Source organism: Eublepharis macularius, chromosome 4 (genome assembly GCF_028583425.1).
Source record: "Eublepharis macularius isolate TG4126 chromosome 4, MPM_Emac_v1.0, whole genome shotgun sequence".
NCBI classification, from domain to species: domain Eukaryota; kingdom Metazoa; phylum Chordata; class Lepidosauria; order Squamata; family Eublepharidae; genus Eublepharis; species Eublepharis macularius.
In genome coordinates, this window is record NC_072793.1 from 165908566 (window position 1) to 165924643 (window position 16078).

At 48.0% G+C, this 16078-nt stretch overlaps 1 protein-coding gene across 3 annotated transcripts in view; it reads right to left on the reverse strand.

Moving 5' to 3' along the window:
• Nucleotides 1–16078, reverse strand: part of TNXB (tenascin XB) — a 137101-nt gene that overhangs the window by 17649 nt on the left and 103374 nt on the right. For all 3 annotated transcript variants that reach the window (XM_054978894.1, XM_054978895.1, XM_054978893.1), the window contains 5 exons: nt 10666–10980; nt 3180–3302; nt 2873–3016; nt 1488–1607; nt 191–334 (listed from right to left, as the gene is read on the reverse strand). In XM_054978894.1, coding sequence (XP_054834869.1) covers nt 191–334; nt 1488–1607; nt 2873–3016; nt 3180–3302; nt 10666–10980 — 846 coding nt within the window. The remainder of the gene's footprint in view (nt 1–190; nt 335–1487; nt 1608–2872; nt 3017–3179; nt 3303–10665; nt 10981–16078) is intronic.

Below are 16078 nucleotides of genomic sequence, written 5' to 3' on the forward strand. Positions count from 1 at the left end.
GCCGTGGCTCTCCAGGGTCTCAGGCGGAGGTCTTTCACATCACCTACTGCCTGGTCCTTTCCTCTGAAGATGCCAGGGACTGAACTTAGGACCTTTTACGTGCAAAGCAGAGGCTCTAGCACTGAGTCACAGCCCCTCCCGCAAATGAGGACCCCGATGCCTCCCCTCCTCCTCAGTTCCACCCACATACCAGTGGTGAAAGTGGCGCTGACTGGTGAGCTACGGTTTCCTTCCTTTTCTCCATAGACACTGGCCCGATATTCTGTGTCCAGTCGTAGCCCTGTCAACCGCAGCTCGGCCCGGTTCCCTGGCACAGATTCAGAGACTCTAGAGCCTGCAAGAGGGAGAAGAGAGATGCACTGTATAGAAGTTCCCATTGCAATGTCTGAACAGAAGACAAGCCCTGCTGGAATAGACTGAAGAACCATCTAATGCAATATCCTGTAGGAGAGGTTGTAGGACCAGCCTTGCCATAACTCCCTGGCTAAAAGGATCTAAGTAACAACAGGATCTTGGACAGTGACGTGCTCCATACAAATTAATGACTCTGAGGACATTGAAAGAATATTCTGCCCACTTTTGCCTCTGCATAAAACTGAGTGCAGGTCAGGAACAGCTTTCTACATCATACATTTTTGTCTAAGGCAGCAACATTGCATGCACCAGGCATGCCCACTTTATTTATCATTTATGTTAAAATATTGTGATGCTGCCTTTCCACCCAAATAGAGTCCCCGTGGCAGTGACCATTAAAACGTTTTTTAAAAAAGAAAACATTTTTAAAAGTATAAAAGCAATTCAATGAATACACACACAACACAAAGAACAAGGAGGAGAGCCAGTAAGAGTTGTTGGGGTATGACACACAATACAAAAAAGTCTTCACCCCCTGGCAGAAAACAGCAATAGAGGAGATCAGGTGAATTTCCCTGGGGAGGGAGTTCCAAAGTTTTGGTGCCGTGACCGAAAAGGCCCTTTCTTGGGTTGCCACCCGTCTAGCCTCAGATGGTGCGATCCCCCCAAGTTAGGCCCTCTAAAGATGACTAGAGTGAATGGGGAGGTTCATATGGAAGAAGGCAGTCCTTGTGGAAGTGGTCACTTTCTACGAAGTTCAAGGCTTTTTTATACACATTTTTGAGCCTTTCTTAAATTATGCTTGTTTGTTCTAAGCTCCAGTATCGTTAGTGCAGGAGAACTGGCAGAACTGAATGAGGGCTCCACTTCATCTTATTCAAAAGGCTGAGAAATGAACTTAATAAGGGCTACAGCTGAAGCCCATTGTACATTTTGCTTGTGGACCAATGTAAGATAAGCTGATTACAGACTCGCAGGATCCCAGGAGACAGCTCTGCTTCTACTCGGTGAGAAAGGTGGACAAATACTACAAATACCATTCAATCAAATGTTATTCAATCAAATGTTATTAATGTGAATGAATGAATGAATGAACAGGAGCCCTTTTATCTCTGCCCATGTCCCACTCTTACCACCAGCTGGTCCATAAGTGACGATGTAGTTGTTCATCTCGGCCACAGCAGGTTGCCAAGTCAGGACAGCAGAGGAATCAGTCACGTTAACAGCTCTCAGGTTGGAGGGACCATCTGGAACTGTGTAGTGAGGAAAGGGTAATCATGGGTTACCAGTCCCACCAACCTCCTTTGTCCATTCCACAAGAACCTCAACTCTTTCCCCCAAGAAACCTTGGTGTGTGGGATGGGCTGCAAACTCAAGAGTGGGCTAAGACAGTGCACATGTGCATAGAGTAATAGACAGATGTCCAAGGATTTGGGGGTGAAGAGGCAAGGTTAAAATAATGAACCATTTCCCATTCGTTCTTTCGTTCTTTCGTTTGTTCATTTGTTCGTTCGTTCGTTCGTTCGTTCGTTCGTTCGTTCGTTCGTTCGTTCGTTCATTCATTCATTCATTCATTCACCCACTCATAGTTTTATAAACCTTCCATGATCTTTAGAAAGATCATACTGCAGACAGAAAGATAACTTGCAGCTGGCTGAAATCTCAGTGGTATAGTGCTTGTTTTGTGAGTGGAAGGTGCCTGTGTCAATCCAATTAAAATATCTTAGCTCGCAGGACTCAGAAAGAACTTTTGCTGCCTCAGACCAAAAATGATGCTACCTGTCACAGTAGAGACGGACCAGTGGTCGGCTTCATAAAAGGAGCCTTGGCCGGGATGAACATACAGTCTCACTTGAGGTATGAGGCAGCCTTCATGTGGTAAAAAGTGAGTGCTAGACTGATGACTGTTATCGCTGTATAAATGTGCCCTGATCTGGATGGCCCAGGCTAGCCCAATCTCATCAGATCTCAGAAGCTAAGCAGGTTCAACCCTGATTAGCAAAGAAGTCCATACGTCCATACAGTGCCCCCCCCCTCTCTCACACACACGCACGTGCATGCACGCACGTGCATGCAGGCACGCACTAAAAGGATTACCAGGTTCCTATACGCTCCTGTATAGGGAAGAGGGAACCTGGCACTTACCAGTTTCCTTTCTGCATGTGTGCAAAGCGCATGTGTGCTGATGTGATGATGACATCACTTCCTGAAGTGACGACATAACACTGGCTGCAGGGGTGATCCCATGCTTTGGGTGGAGCCAATTCAGCCCAGTGTGGGCAAAAAATTGGCCCCTGTGAAGTGCGGGAGCATGCTCACTCCCGATGCAATAAACGTCACTTCAGGAAGAGCTGTTGCACTCACTAGGAGCACACCTGCTGCATACTTGTCTGGGAGGTTTCTTGCCCATTCCTCTCGCCTCCCTCCCACCCCACCATCCAGGATCATTAACACACACACACACACACACACACACACACACACACACACAATGTTGAAGGATTTTGTCCAGAATTACCTGTGGTGACGTAGCCCACCAAGGGCTCGCTCTCTTCGAAGCCCCGGATCGACATCACACTGACCTCATAACTGGTCCCAGGGATCAGGCCTCCGATGATTGTTCTTAGCTTGGATCCGTCCACAGAGATACTTCTAGGCTCCCCTGCAACAGAAGACCTGAGTTCCAATCTTTTCTGATACTCCCTGCAATTTAATTAATATCTCCTGATCTCCTCTTCTGTTTCCTCCCATTTTTCTCTGATCTCATCGGCTCCCTCTTCCCTGTCCCCACCCCCAGCCTGGGGTAACAGGATCCAGAAACCTGCCTCCATCTGATGGCTGGAAGGAAACTTTGTAGCGATCAATGCGAGACGATGGCTCCCTCCAGTTTGCCACAACGGAGGTCTCACGGATGTCACTGAACCGCAGGTCCCGGGGACTGTCCAGCTCTGGAGAAAGAGGAGAGATGAGCTCGGATCGGGATCTCTAAATCTCCCACTTGCTTGCCACAAGTGGGTAGGTTGCTACCTTTACTGATCTGGACAGTCTCCCATTCCTTTAGCAACGAGGTAACAGGAGGAAATGAAGCAGGCAAAGCTCCTCCCATCATGCACCAATAAAAGAAAATTTCCCCTGGTGAACGTCTATACTGGCTTTTAAAGGCGCACAGGGGGCCTGCCAGGAAAGAGAAAGCACAACTGTAGACTTGACAGTGAGGAAGGTAGTTTTATTTAACGGAAGCCACTCTGGCCTCATATCAGAGGAGTCAAAATATGAGCTTCTTTCTTTCCATTGTCTCTGTGCCTTTTGTTCCACTCACACTGGCACATCTATGGTTTGGATAATGTAATACAAAATAGCCACCCGTCTCTATAGTTTTATAAAGTAAAGATCTCAATGGTAGGGAAAAAAACTCTTATATTTTTATCCTCCGAGGAGTTCAGTGCAGCCTGTATGGTTCTCCCTTCATCCATTTTATCTTCACAACACCCTCATGAGGTAGGTCAAGCCTAGAAAGTGGCTGGCTGAAAGCTGTACAGAGAGCTGCAGAAGGATTTGAATCCAGGTCTCCAAGGCTCAGCAGCAGCACTCACTTTTTCTGACATTGGGAGCTCAAATTGGCCCACTGCAAAGTGCGATGGCATCACTCCCAGAGCATGCCCAAGAGGCCGGTTCCCCCACCTTCCCTCCCCACTAGCCAGTTGCGTGGTGGTGGGGGGTGGGGGGGGGAGCGGGGGATCTTCTGCCCCCATTGGGGGACCTGGGATCCCTATTCCCCATCCCACCCAAGCAAGTGGCCACTTCCAAGGTCTGTTCTGAGAAGGTGAGGGGCTGCATTTCTAGCTGAGGGACAAGCAGGAAAGCTTGTCAGGTCAGGGAAGCAAACACTGCCAGCTACCAAAGAGGTCCTGGACACGTTAGGATGTGGGATGTGTGGGTAAACGTGGCTGGGAACAAGCATTCAGTTGCCAGCCTCCAGGTGGGGCATGGAGATCTCCCAGGATTACAGCTGATCTCCAGATGACAAGGTTTAGTTCTCGTGGAGACAATGACGGCTTTGGGGAGTGGACCTTACGGCATTATACCTTGCTGGGGTCCATCCCCCCAAACCCTGCCCTCCCCAGGTTCCAGCCCCAAATTGCCAGGAGTTTCCCGACCCAGCGCTGGCAATCCTAGCAGCCAGTTCTTTATGTGATAGGGGTGGTTAATGTTGAGGGGCGGCAGGCTCAGAGGTGTTCTTTCACTGATAACTTCCACCCAGTGCTTTTTAAAAAAAAATGTTTAGGGGTACTCTCAGTTTGACTCAAGAAAATCACCGTTTTATAGTTTAAATCGGGAAAACGGAAAAATTACGCAAAACGTACACAAATACACAAATTGGTCGCCGCCATCAGGGGTAGCAACAAAACTGACCAATCACCGTGCTAGATTCCAACTACCAGAGCTCCAAGTGGCTTAGAGAAGACGTGTTTGTATGTGTCTGCACCCTAACGATCACCGATTATGCCAGCGATTTTGGTGGCATGTTCGATGCTCAAAGACGTTCCATTTTTGGTAAGACGAACAGCGCTCCTAGTGAGTTTAAATATAACTAAACATCTTTGTTGCCAACATACGCTAGGTAAAACTTAACAAATCACATAAATATCCGTAATACGTTTGGAGTTGGTTTAGCGGGAATTCCAACGTTTTGAAATGTTTACTTTCAAAATGTTTAGGGGTACGCATACCCCTGCGTCCCCCCAGAAAAAAAGCACTGCTTCCGGCTATTCCCAGGGTGGGGCTTTTGAGCAGGCACCCTCCTCCACTGGAAAAGATGGGTCAGGAGACTGCTGGATGCAGGCTTAATTCGGAGGATCTCAGCCATGATGGGAAGGGTCTGCAAGTCTTTGAGTTCCCCAGAACTCTTTAACAAGCTGGGTCTTGGGGGCAGGGGTGGGTGGGAATGGATGCTTCAGGCCTCGCACAGCTGAACAGAACTCTCGAAATTGCGCCAGCACTTTAACTCCAGATTTTGATGTAAGAGGTCAAGGCACAAGGTGTTAGTTATCAAATACTGCCAGAGTGTTACGGTTTTAAGCATGTTTGTTTTGAGTCAAAAAATTAATCATTAATTGTTTGCCTTTGTCCTTTCTAAAGTTTATATCTCTGGTATCTGGCATTACATTTTATGGTACACATGGCCCAGCCTGACAAAGTGACGCTTATGTCAGATCCAGCCCTCCTAACAAAGGAGTTCACCACCCCTACCCTAACTTGACACTAATCACTACATCACATTAGCTCTTAGAAAAGTTTGACTTCCCTGCAAACAGCTCTGGGTGGCAAACCTGGCTCTACCCTTCCTCCAGCAAAGAACCATGAAGTTTTTTGGCATAGGGGCACGAGTCTTGCCTCAGCTATGAGATTACTCGAGTCTGAAATTCAGACAAGCTTGTGTGTCACCGTGTAAGCAGTGGAGATCTGAAGGGCGGACAGGTAATGAGGAAAGGAGAGACTGTTACACACTGTAACTGTCCCAGTCTAATTTCAAGGCAGTAAGGGCCACCAGCTAGATTCGAAGCAATGGCGGATTGCCTTCTGAAGACTATGCAAAGTCTGGCATTCAGGGCTGCTGGGAGCTTTCAACAATAATTCCCACTGGGTCCCTGCTTGCATCACCCACGTTCAAACCAAGCGTCACATGAAAACTGGTGACATGGCTTGCCTGGCTCCATGGGGCGACCAGGGTCCACAGACTTTCCTTAGACCTTTGACACTTGATGGCCTGATGCCATTTAAAGCAGGGGGGAAACTGTAAAATGTGAATGTTGGTTATGCAAAGTGTTGGAGGCAGGGAGGGGAAAGACTCCCCAGCGAGATGCTTGAAAATGCACATGGGATTCAGCTTAGGTTTCCGTGCTTTCTTCCAAAGAAAATTAACAGTGCAAGGTGCCTCCCTGGAACTTCCTACCTCGCATTGGAAAGGTGGAGTACAAAACAATCTCGGCATTTCGGCATTTGCGTCTGTCTTGCTCGTGCCTCTCCCCTGACATCCTCCTCCCTTCCTCCTGGGAATCATTGTGGCCAGATTGGTCAACCACAAAGGAAACAGAGGAACGCCAGAGACTAATTCCTTAGGTCTAACAAAGGAAACCACAGCTGGAAGCCAGCCCAGCCCTGCAAGCCAAGCCAGGAACACAGCTGTCCGATAGCTGCTTCCCTATGGGTCAGCTCTGAACCTTTACGCTTACGGCTTCTGGGCTCACCCTCCGGATGGCCCCCTTAGCACAGGTTAACTGGTACGGTTGCATTTGATTGCCACAGCTGGCTGGATGGTGGGGCGGAGGATCTGAATGCATTACACCAAAAAAAAAAAGTGTTCTTTAGCACTGGTGGGGTTTGAGTTTTTGTTTGGTTAAGTGTATTTTTATAGAGCAAATGTCTTTTAAAAATTGGAATCCTGTGGCAGGGAAGCAAGTTAGCAGAGTTTCATTAAAACCGGTGCATAAAGAAGGAGACACCTTCAAGACGAATAGTATTTTTTAGCAGCAGTGGCTTCCTTGCAGCACAGAAATTGGCAGACATATATATATCCATGCATGTATGCTGCCTGTGGTCTTTATGCCAATTGAAGGTAATCCTTCTAGTCCTGATTAGAGATGGGCATGATCCAAAAAATTTTAACGATCCAGTGGATTGTGGATTGGCGCCGCTGATGATCCCAAATTAACGATCTGAGCCGATCATCTCCCGTTCCCGAGCCGTGGATCGTGGATTGTGGAGGCAAAAGCGGAGGGGCGCCCCGCTGTTCCCAGCAATACCGGAACGGTGGGTGATGCCGGCGGCATCTGTGTTTGTGTTTGGCCATCTGTGTTTGGCCGTCAGAGCTGCCTGTCAGGGTTTGCAGGGATGAGATTCGAGTGCCCATGGCTACAGAACACCCCCTTTCCCCTTTCTCCCTTGGGTGTCTTCTCCCAACTTGTGATTGCTTTGCTGCTCCGTGGTTGGAAGGAAGCCCTGCTGATCAAGGAAAGCTGGGCTTCCATTTGGGTTTCCAGGGTGACAGAAGGAGGGCAAACAGAGCTCAGGCATTCCCCTGGCTCCATTGCCAGGGGAATAGATTGCTGGCACCTGAGTGTCTGGATCCCCAATCCGAGCCCGATCGCCCTGATCCAGGCCTCTCCCGATCGCCGGATCATTGGCCTTGGCCGATCACAATCTGCCAGGTCACGATCGCGCGATCGCCATTATCGTGGTTTTTTTCCGATCATAATGCGGATCGTGCCCATGTCTAGTCCTGACAGAGAGGGGTCTAGTCCACAAAAGCTTTTCTCACAACCAGGGCTTTTTTTCCTGGTGGTATGTGTCAGTTTACAGTACCAAGATCTCTTTCTGCAGTACCAGTATCTCTTTCAGTCAGTGGCCTTGGGCCTCCAAGGTGGAGAACATCATGAATCCCGGCTCCTCTTTAAAAAAAAGGGGGGGAGGGGGAAACACTGGCCGCAACAAATCTTTAACATGCTACTAGCCATTGGCTTTGCTGAGACAATGGTTGCCAACCTCCAGGTAGGACCTGGTGCTCTCCTGGAATTATCACTGACTACAGACTATCCGTTCCCCTAAAGTTTTCCAGACTACAGAGATCAGTCCTCCTGGAGAAAATGGAAGCTTTGGCGGGTGGGCTGTATGGCATCATACTCTGCTGAGGTCCTGCCCCTCCCCAAACTCAGCCCTCCCCAGGGGCCACCCCCAAATCTCCAGAAATTTCCCAACCTGGATTTGGCAGCCCTAGCTGGGACAGACTACTAACAATTATCCCATGGGATCGTTATGAAATCTCTGGAGAGTCAGTGTGGCACAGGGGTCAGGATGCTGGAAAAGGAATGGGGAGACCTGGGTTCAAATCTCCAGATGGCTATGATCAGTTGCCCACTTTCAGTCTCCTTTATCTCACAGAGTTACTGCGGAGAGAAAATCGACGGGGCAAGCTGGGGGTGTGGGTGGAACCCTGCCTGAGCTTGTTGGAGGAGAAACTGGGTAAACATATAATAATGGTAAAATAAATATTTGTAATACTTTATGACAACAGTTTTTCTAGTTTTCTATCTCCTGTGAATTCTTTTCACATCGAGTCATCCATCTGCCAAGGGACTCCTGCCCATCAGTCACAGAACCCTGGCAAGTCAAAGAGGATTCTGGAACATGTTCTAGGTACACCTGAAGTTCATGACCTTTGTCACCCAACATAAGCTGCACCCTGGAACATACTGCTCCTGCGACTGTGTTCTGCAGCTGTAGAACCCCAAAGACCCCAAAACATAATGGGAAAGCCGCTACTTTATGAAATCTTACTCTATTACAGTCCTCTATGACCATATATATGAAGCTGTCCTACACCAAGTTAATTCATTGGCCTCTCTAGGTCAGTATTGGCTGGCAGGGACTTCAGGAGCCCAGGCTGGGAAGTTCTTTCCCCAACGCTTGCTACCCAAGGGCTCAGACGGATGAGATGAAAATAACACATCTAAACCTGAAGATCACACATTCATAACATATAAATGACAGGCTCCTGCAGCCTCAGTTTGCCTTGGGGCTGTGCAGGGGAACGAGACTGAGTTTAACCCTTCAAACTCTGCTTGGTCTTTGCTATCCAAAACTGGGCACACTGCTTTGTTTTTGCATTTTAATGGAGAATGGTATCATCAGCCCAGTTTCAAACAGCAAAAGCAAGTTAAGGTTGAAGGGTTTTTTTAATCTGAGATTCCAGGTACTAGATATGGCAGGGATCTCCAGCATGGTGCTGATGGATTCTATGGTGCCCACTAAGGGTTTTTAGAAAGTGGGTGGGACCTAGTAGGGCTTTTGCTCAGCAGGGCTTTAGATTGGTGACTGGTGATCTTATGGGAATTGGAAATTCAAAAAAAAAATGGCTTAGGCGGCAACTGCCACCACATCTTTGAAGATCAGCTGTGTGTAATCAAGAAAACATTATTTAACAATATGTTAATTTTAAGAGGTGTTCTGTGAAGCAGGGCTTCTGCCTGAAATGTTGGAGAGTAACTATTTGAATTAGGTATAACTTCATTCCTCGATATTTTGTGATTGGCTCTGCCTCCTAAGCAGCCATTTGTGGTTGGCTCCATCTACAGTGGTTGGGCCAACTACCTTGTGTCAAAATTCCAAAAGTGCCTGCAAGCTCCAAAAGACCGGAGGTGAGGGGGTGGGGGGGCTGGGATATGAGATCTTGGCCATGCAAAGCGAATGTCCTAGCACCAAGCAAAGACCCTCTCATTCTCCCTGAAAGTTCTCTTCCAGCGAAGAATTCTTGTTGGATATACTAGTCTACAGGGCTTTTTTTCAGGGGGAACGTGGGGGAATGGAGTTCCGGAACCTCTTGAAAATGGTCACATGGCTGGTGGCCCCGCCCCCTGATCTCCAGACAGAGGGGAGTTTAGATTGCCCTCCGCGCCGCTCAGTGCCGCTCAGCGGCGCGGAGGGTAATCTAAACTCCCCTCTGTCTGGAGATCAGGGGGCGGGGCCACCAGCCATGTGACCATTTTCTCCGAGGGCAACCCACTGGGTTCCACCACCTCTTTTCCCAGAAAAAAAGCCCTGCTAGTCTAGGTTCCCCGTCTACACTTGATGCCGCTCCTTACCTGCTGGGTTCCTCCATTGGAACCCGAATAGAGACTGGGTCAATGAGATCTGCTGAGAGTCATTTCTCTTTCTACCACTGAAGCCTTGTGGAAACTAATTCTGGAGGGATTCTCTTTTCTCTAGCGGCCAGAGGCTGAATCACACATTATGCAGTATAGAGCTTGTGTCTGGGCCTTCCCAGGGTAGAACTGTCAGACCTGAATAGTGGTTTCTCTTTGACTCCCATACATGTAATGCCCAATTCATGGTACGCATGGAGGAGCTACAGCCTCTCCCCCTGCCCCAATGCCATTCTTCAAACCTGAAATAGGCCCAGGGAGCTACTCTTTGGCTCATTAGCAAAATCTTCATGTCTTTCAGGGAACAGGTAGGTTTCCTCAACAGACCAAATAGCATCCCTATTCAAGCTAGGAAAATGGCCCTCAGGCCCATCCTGTATACCCTGTAATGTGGGAATTGGCCAGTAGAGTCTCCTTAGACCTCCATTCTACTTCTGCCAACAATACATAGCCCCCCTCCCCTCAATTCGACTGTACCTTCTGGTTCCTTTGTGTGAAATACTTTACTTCAGGTGACTCATAGGTGCAATGCTAATGCTTTGACTGAGAACATTTCCCCCCACTTCAGGAAAAAATAAGTGGACACCAAGACAGAATAATGTGATCTTATTACCTAGCCCGCTCGTTCGTGCTGCGGTGTTGATACTGGCCACTTCTGAGCCATTCTTGATACCGTACAGTGTGAGGCTGTATTCTTTGTTTGGTGCAAGGCCCCTAAGCACGGCTGAGCGCTCGGCCCCAGGCACTTCAACTTCCTTGGCTGGCAGGGGGCTCTTTCCACTTCCCACGAGGGAATCCTTGTATCGGATCCGGAAGGAATCGCACAGTCCCTCAGGAGCTTCCCACATGAGCAGCAGCGTGGTGGGTGTCTTGTCAAAGACAATCAGGTTCTTGAGCAGAGTGAGGGGTTTGATGGCCTCTGGGAAAGCTGCACGAGAGAGAATGGGTATGATGAGGGCAGTGAAAAGGGGGCAGGACAGGTCAGGACAGGAAAAGCTCAGAAAGGTACAATATGATGTTGAGAAATTATACTTCTTTCCCCCCCATAATGTTGAAAAATCTTAAGAGCTCTGTCTTCAGGTAACAAAAAGTCCTACATCAGCCCTGCTTCTGGGAGTCCTTATGTGATGTATTGGTCTCAGGGCCTCTAATGTATTCTGGCTCATCTTCCCCAGCCTATCTGCGAACAACAGGGTATTCCAAACTAAGGGGGGAGGGGTGTTGTGTACTGGGCCGAGCAAGGCCTCTAAAGTAGTTACTGTATTGATTGTAATGCACTATACTGTGTTGAGCTTGAGGTTCAGTCAAGGCTCCCAAAGCCTGCATTCTCATTGGTCCATAATCCCTGCAATATCACTGGTTACTTTCTCATGACAGCAGCCAATCGGTCCTCTATAATAAAGACCAATCAGTGGCCTGTCTACTTCAAACAGTGTATATAGTTTATGCAGATGATGGTATTCTAAAATATGTATTCTCATTGGCTATCAGTTATTCTGGGGGTGGAGCTGCTGTATATATATTGAGGACTTCGGTTCAGTCTGTCAGTGTGTGTTGTGTTCTTGCTAAATAAAGAGCTATTGAATCACCTCGTGTCTGAACCCACTATTTAACACCTTAAAACATCTGATTAATCACTGATGGAAACAGAATGGGACCTTTCCTAAGAGGGTCATTTGTCCTGGGCTCGATGCTGTTGGGAGGCAGGTTCCCCCCCACTTTCTCACAGCACCATTGTGCACTCATACGCCTCCCCAGTTTTCCCCAAGCTTTGCTGCAGTTTTGCAAAAGAGCATGGCAAAGCCTATTGGATACTGTATGAGCAGTAGGGTTGCCAACTCAGAGGTGAGAAATTCCTGGAGATTTGGGGGTGGAGTCTGGGGAGGGCGGGGTCTGGGAAGGGAAGGGACTTAAGTGGGGCATAATGCCTTAGAATCCATCCTCTAAAGCAGCCATTTTCGCCAGGAGATCTGATCTCCATAGTCTGGAGATCAGTTGTAATTTGGATGATCTTTAGGCCCCATCTGGCAATACTAGTAGGCATCAAAGTCCAGATTTCCCAGTCCTGCTCACACAGCAACTATTTTTCCTGCTCCAGTCCCCACAAAGACCGCTATGGGGTCTTTTCAAGGATTCCCCCCCCCTACCCCGGTATACCGATATATTGCTGTCAACTACAGGTTTTTAAAAGTCCTTGATAAAGCCCCTGGGGATGCAGGAGGAATGGCTATGGGGACTAGGGTGGGGAAAATGCAGGGAAACACCATTTGTAATCCTGTTGCCACTATATTGCATTGGCAGTTATAGCAATAATAGGGTTCCACAGGAAAGTGTTGCCACGTGGAAGTGTTCTGGATGGACAACTGGTCTAATTCAGCACACCAGTATTATGTTCTTTTCTAATGTATCATCATGGGGTCCTATTTTTAACAGGACAAGGGGTGCACAGATGAGTGCAGAAACCACTCAGTCCATCTTCAATTTACTTCCCTCTTGCTTGTCTGTCCCCCTGTGTTATTGTTTTCAGTCAATATCTGATACTATTACATTCTTAAAGTAGGATGAGCGGGTAGGGTTGCCATCCTCCAGGTAGTGGCTGGAGATCTCCCAGAATTACAACTGGTCTCCAGGCCACAGAGATCAATTCACCTGGAGAAAATGGCTACTTTTGGGGGTGAACTCTATGGACTTATGCCATGTCAAGGTCCTTTCCCTCCCCAAACACCACTTTCTCCAGGTTTCTTCAGGTTTCACGCCCCCCAGATCTCCAGGAATTTCCAAACTTGGAGCTGGCAACCCTATGAGTGGGGGAGGAGAGGTGCGGCATCATGTGGCTAAGTAAGGACTCCGCCTTCTGCTTCGGGTTTCAACTTGGGCCCACAGCCTTCTTGAAGGGAGTGTAGCCATTTTTTTTGTTTCTTTGTCCCGGTAGCATGTGGAACACCTATTATTTATTTATTTATTTATTTATTTATTTATACCCTGCCTTCCTCCTCAATGGGGACCCGAAGTGGCTTATACCGTTCTCCTCTCCTCTATTTTATTTTCACAAAAACTGAGGCAGATGAGGCCGAGAAGGTGTGATTGGGAAAAGGTCACCCAGCAAGCTTCCGTCGTGGCGTGGGGCTTTGATGCTCTCTATTTTGTCACATTTTGACCATTCTTAATAAAAAGGTCTTACCACAAGCATTGTTTCCCACAACAGGTATAAACACAGCTGAGAGAAAACTGCTTGTGAAGAGGGGTTGAAGTGAGGTAAATACTGGATGTGGAGAAAGAAACGATTCTGTTTTCCTTACCCCTACACCCCTTTGAGCTGTGCAAAATGGACCCACACCAGCCCCCTCTTTCTACATGATTGGGGCAGTCCTGCACCGAAACCCCGGCGGAACAGCCACCCTTCCTTCTCCTTCAGACCCTCAGTACTGCTCCCGCTTAAGGCTGTGGTTGATTCTCCAGCTGCACCTCACACCCCTTGCCTTCTGCTGCCTCACAGAGCTCCCCGGCCTTGACACAGAGAAATGCATGTATGTAATATTTTCCCCCATGTGCCTTAGCAACTGCACGAGCCAGCACATTTTTCTTCAAGTTGTTTAACAAACACAACCTTTCGCTGCTGTCAGGTTATTAGTAAGTGGCCTGACTTCGGCCATTAATCTCCCCACACATTTTCTACACTTTGCAGTCCTGCTCCTTTTGATGAATGCAGGCTGCTGCTCCAAGCCAGTTCCTTTATTTCGAGCCAAGGCGACTGAGGCCGAGTCCAAAACCAGGCCTCATCGCTCAGTTAAACGAACCATTTCAAAGTGAAGCATGTTGATCTGGGGGGCACTACTCAGTAGAAGTGGCTCTGGATTAAAATACCAAATGAGCCGGGGGGGGGGAGGTCTGCCTGGATGGAAGGGTTGCCAACTTCCAGGCAGGGCCTGGAAATCTCCTGGCATTACTCTTGATCTCCAGATGACTTGTTCCCTGGAGAAAATAGTTGCTTTGGAGGGTGGACTCTATGCAGGGCTTTTTTTCAACTGGAACGCGGTGGAACGGAGTTCCGGAACCTCTTGAAAATGGTCACATGGCTGGTGACCCCACCCCCTGATCTCTAGACAGAGGGGAGTTTAGATTGACATCCACGCCATGGCATGGAGGGCAATCTAAACTCCAGTCTGTCTGGAGATCAGGGGGTGGGGCCACCAGCCATGTGACCATTTTCTCTGAGGACAACCCACTGAGTTCCACCATCTCTTTTCCCCCCAAAAAAGCCCTGACTCTATGACATTACACCTTTCTAAGGTAACTCCCTTCCCCAATGGTTGTTGTGGCTGAACATAGCCTAACTCAAACAGGACACATTATCCTATTCCAGGACACTAAAATACTGGACAACACTTCCAACTACTTCATCAGATAGCACAGGGAAGCCATTGAAATTCATAAGCATAAGCACAATTTCAACAGGAAAGAAAAATGAATAGAGCATGGTTTCCTGTCCTGGAAAACACCAGGCTAACAAAATACTCTATACCCGACAATAGCCCTGCAGAGAAGATTAGCATATCAAGCACCAATCCATATGCAAAAGAACCTCCTCAGAATACAGTGAAGCCTCCCTCCATTAGCATTCCACACCCTGGAAAACTCTTACAGGATGACTCAGCCCAAACCTACCTTCCTGAGTAGATATAAATTACCTGCCAACTTCCTTTCCACACTGTGACACAGAGATATCTCTGTCTTTTGGTGCTACACCTCTGAAGATGCCAGTCACAGCTGCTGGCGAAATGTCAGGAAGTACAATGCCAAGACAACAACTATACAGCCCAGAAAATCCACAACAACCATTGTTATCTGACTGTGAAAGCCTTCGACAATACATCCCTTCCCCAAATCCCACCCTCTCCAGGCTTCACCCACATATCTCCAGCAACTTCCCAACCCAAACCTGGCAACCATACTAGGTTGGAGGGGTAGAATCAGCATTCTGATATAGTATAAGGAAGCTTCATATGCCCAGACCTCTATAGAGGCCAATGGGTCAGTGGCAGAGCAAGTTCTTTGTGCGCAGTATGTCCCAGCTTCAACTGTTGGCATTTCCAGTTAACGTTTCTCAAGGTACTTTCCAAACTGAGACCCTGGAGAGTCTCTGCTAGTCAAAGAAGAAAATATCGAGCCCGGTGGACAAGTGGCCTGACTTGTATTAGCATTTCCTGGTAGACCACCTGTGACCCTGTGCTACTGTTAGAAGAGACAGTACTGGAGTAGATGGACTCATTATCTGACTTAATAAAGGCTTATTTCAGTTTATTGACTTCATTTATACTCCACTTTTCTCCCTGATGGGAACCCAAAATTGCTTATAACACTTTCCCCTTCTCCATTTTATCTCCACAACAACCCGGTAAGGTAGGTTAGTCTCAGAGCGTATGACTGGCCCAAGGACACCCAGCAAGCTTCCACAGCAGAGCGTGGATTCGATTCTGGGTCTCCCAGTCCGACACTCTTAACCACTTCATCACACTGGCTGTGAAGGCAGCTTTATCCAGCAGAACATCTACTTCGCACGCAGAAGGTCCCAGGTTGAATCTTTGACATCTTCCCTTAAAAGATCTCTGGAATCAGGGACTAAGAAAGACCTTTCTCTGCTTGAACCCTTGACAGCTGCTGCCCCTCAAAGGGAACTCTTCTGGCCAAGAGATAGTTTAATGGTTTGATTTGGTATAAGGCAGCTTCATATATTCCCAAGAAGATTGTTGTTACTGTGGGTGCCCATAGCTCAGTGCCTGAGCACCTGCCTTGCATGCCAAAGGCCCAAGGTTCAATCCCTGGCATTTCCAGTTAAAGGATATCAGATAGCAGGTGGTGAGGTATCTGCTGCCTGCCAGAACAGACAATGCTGGGCTAGAGCAGCCAATGGTCTGAGTCAGTAAAAAGCAGATTATGTTTTCCCTTGAACATTCACAGTAAATCATTTAAGTGAGGAATGAGGGTTTTCATGGCTCATGTCTCCATTTGCCTTTAATAGCGGCTGG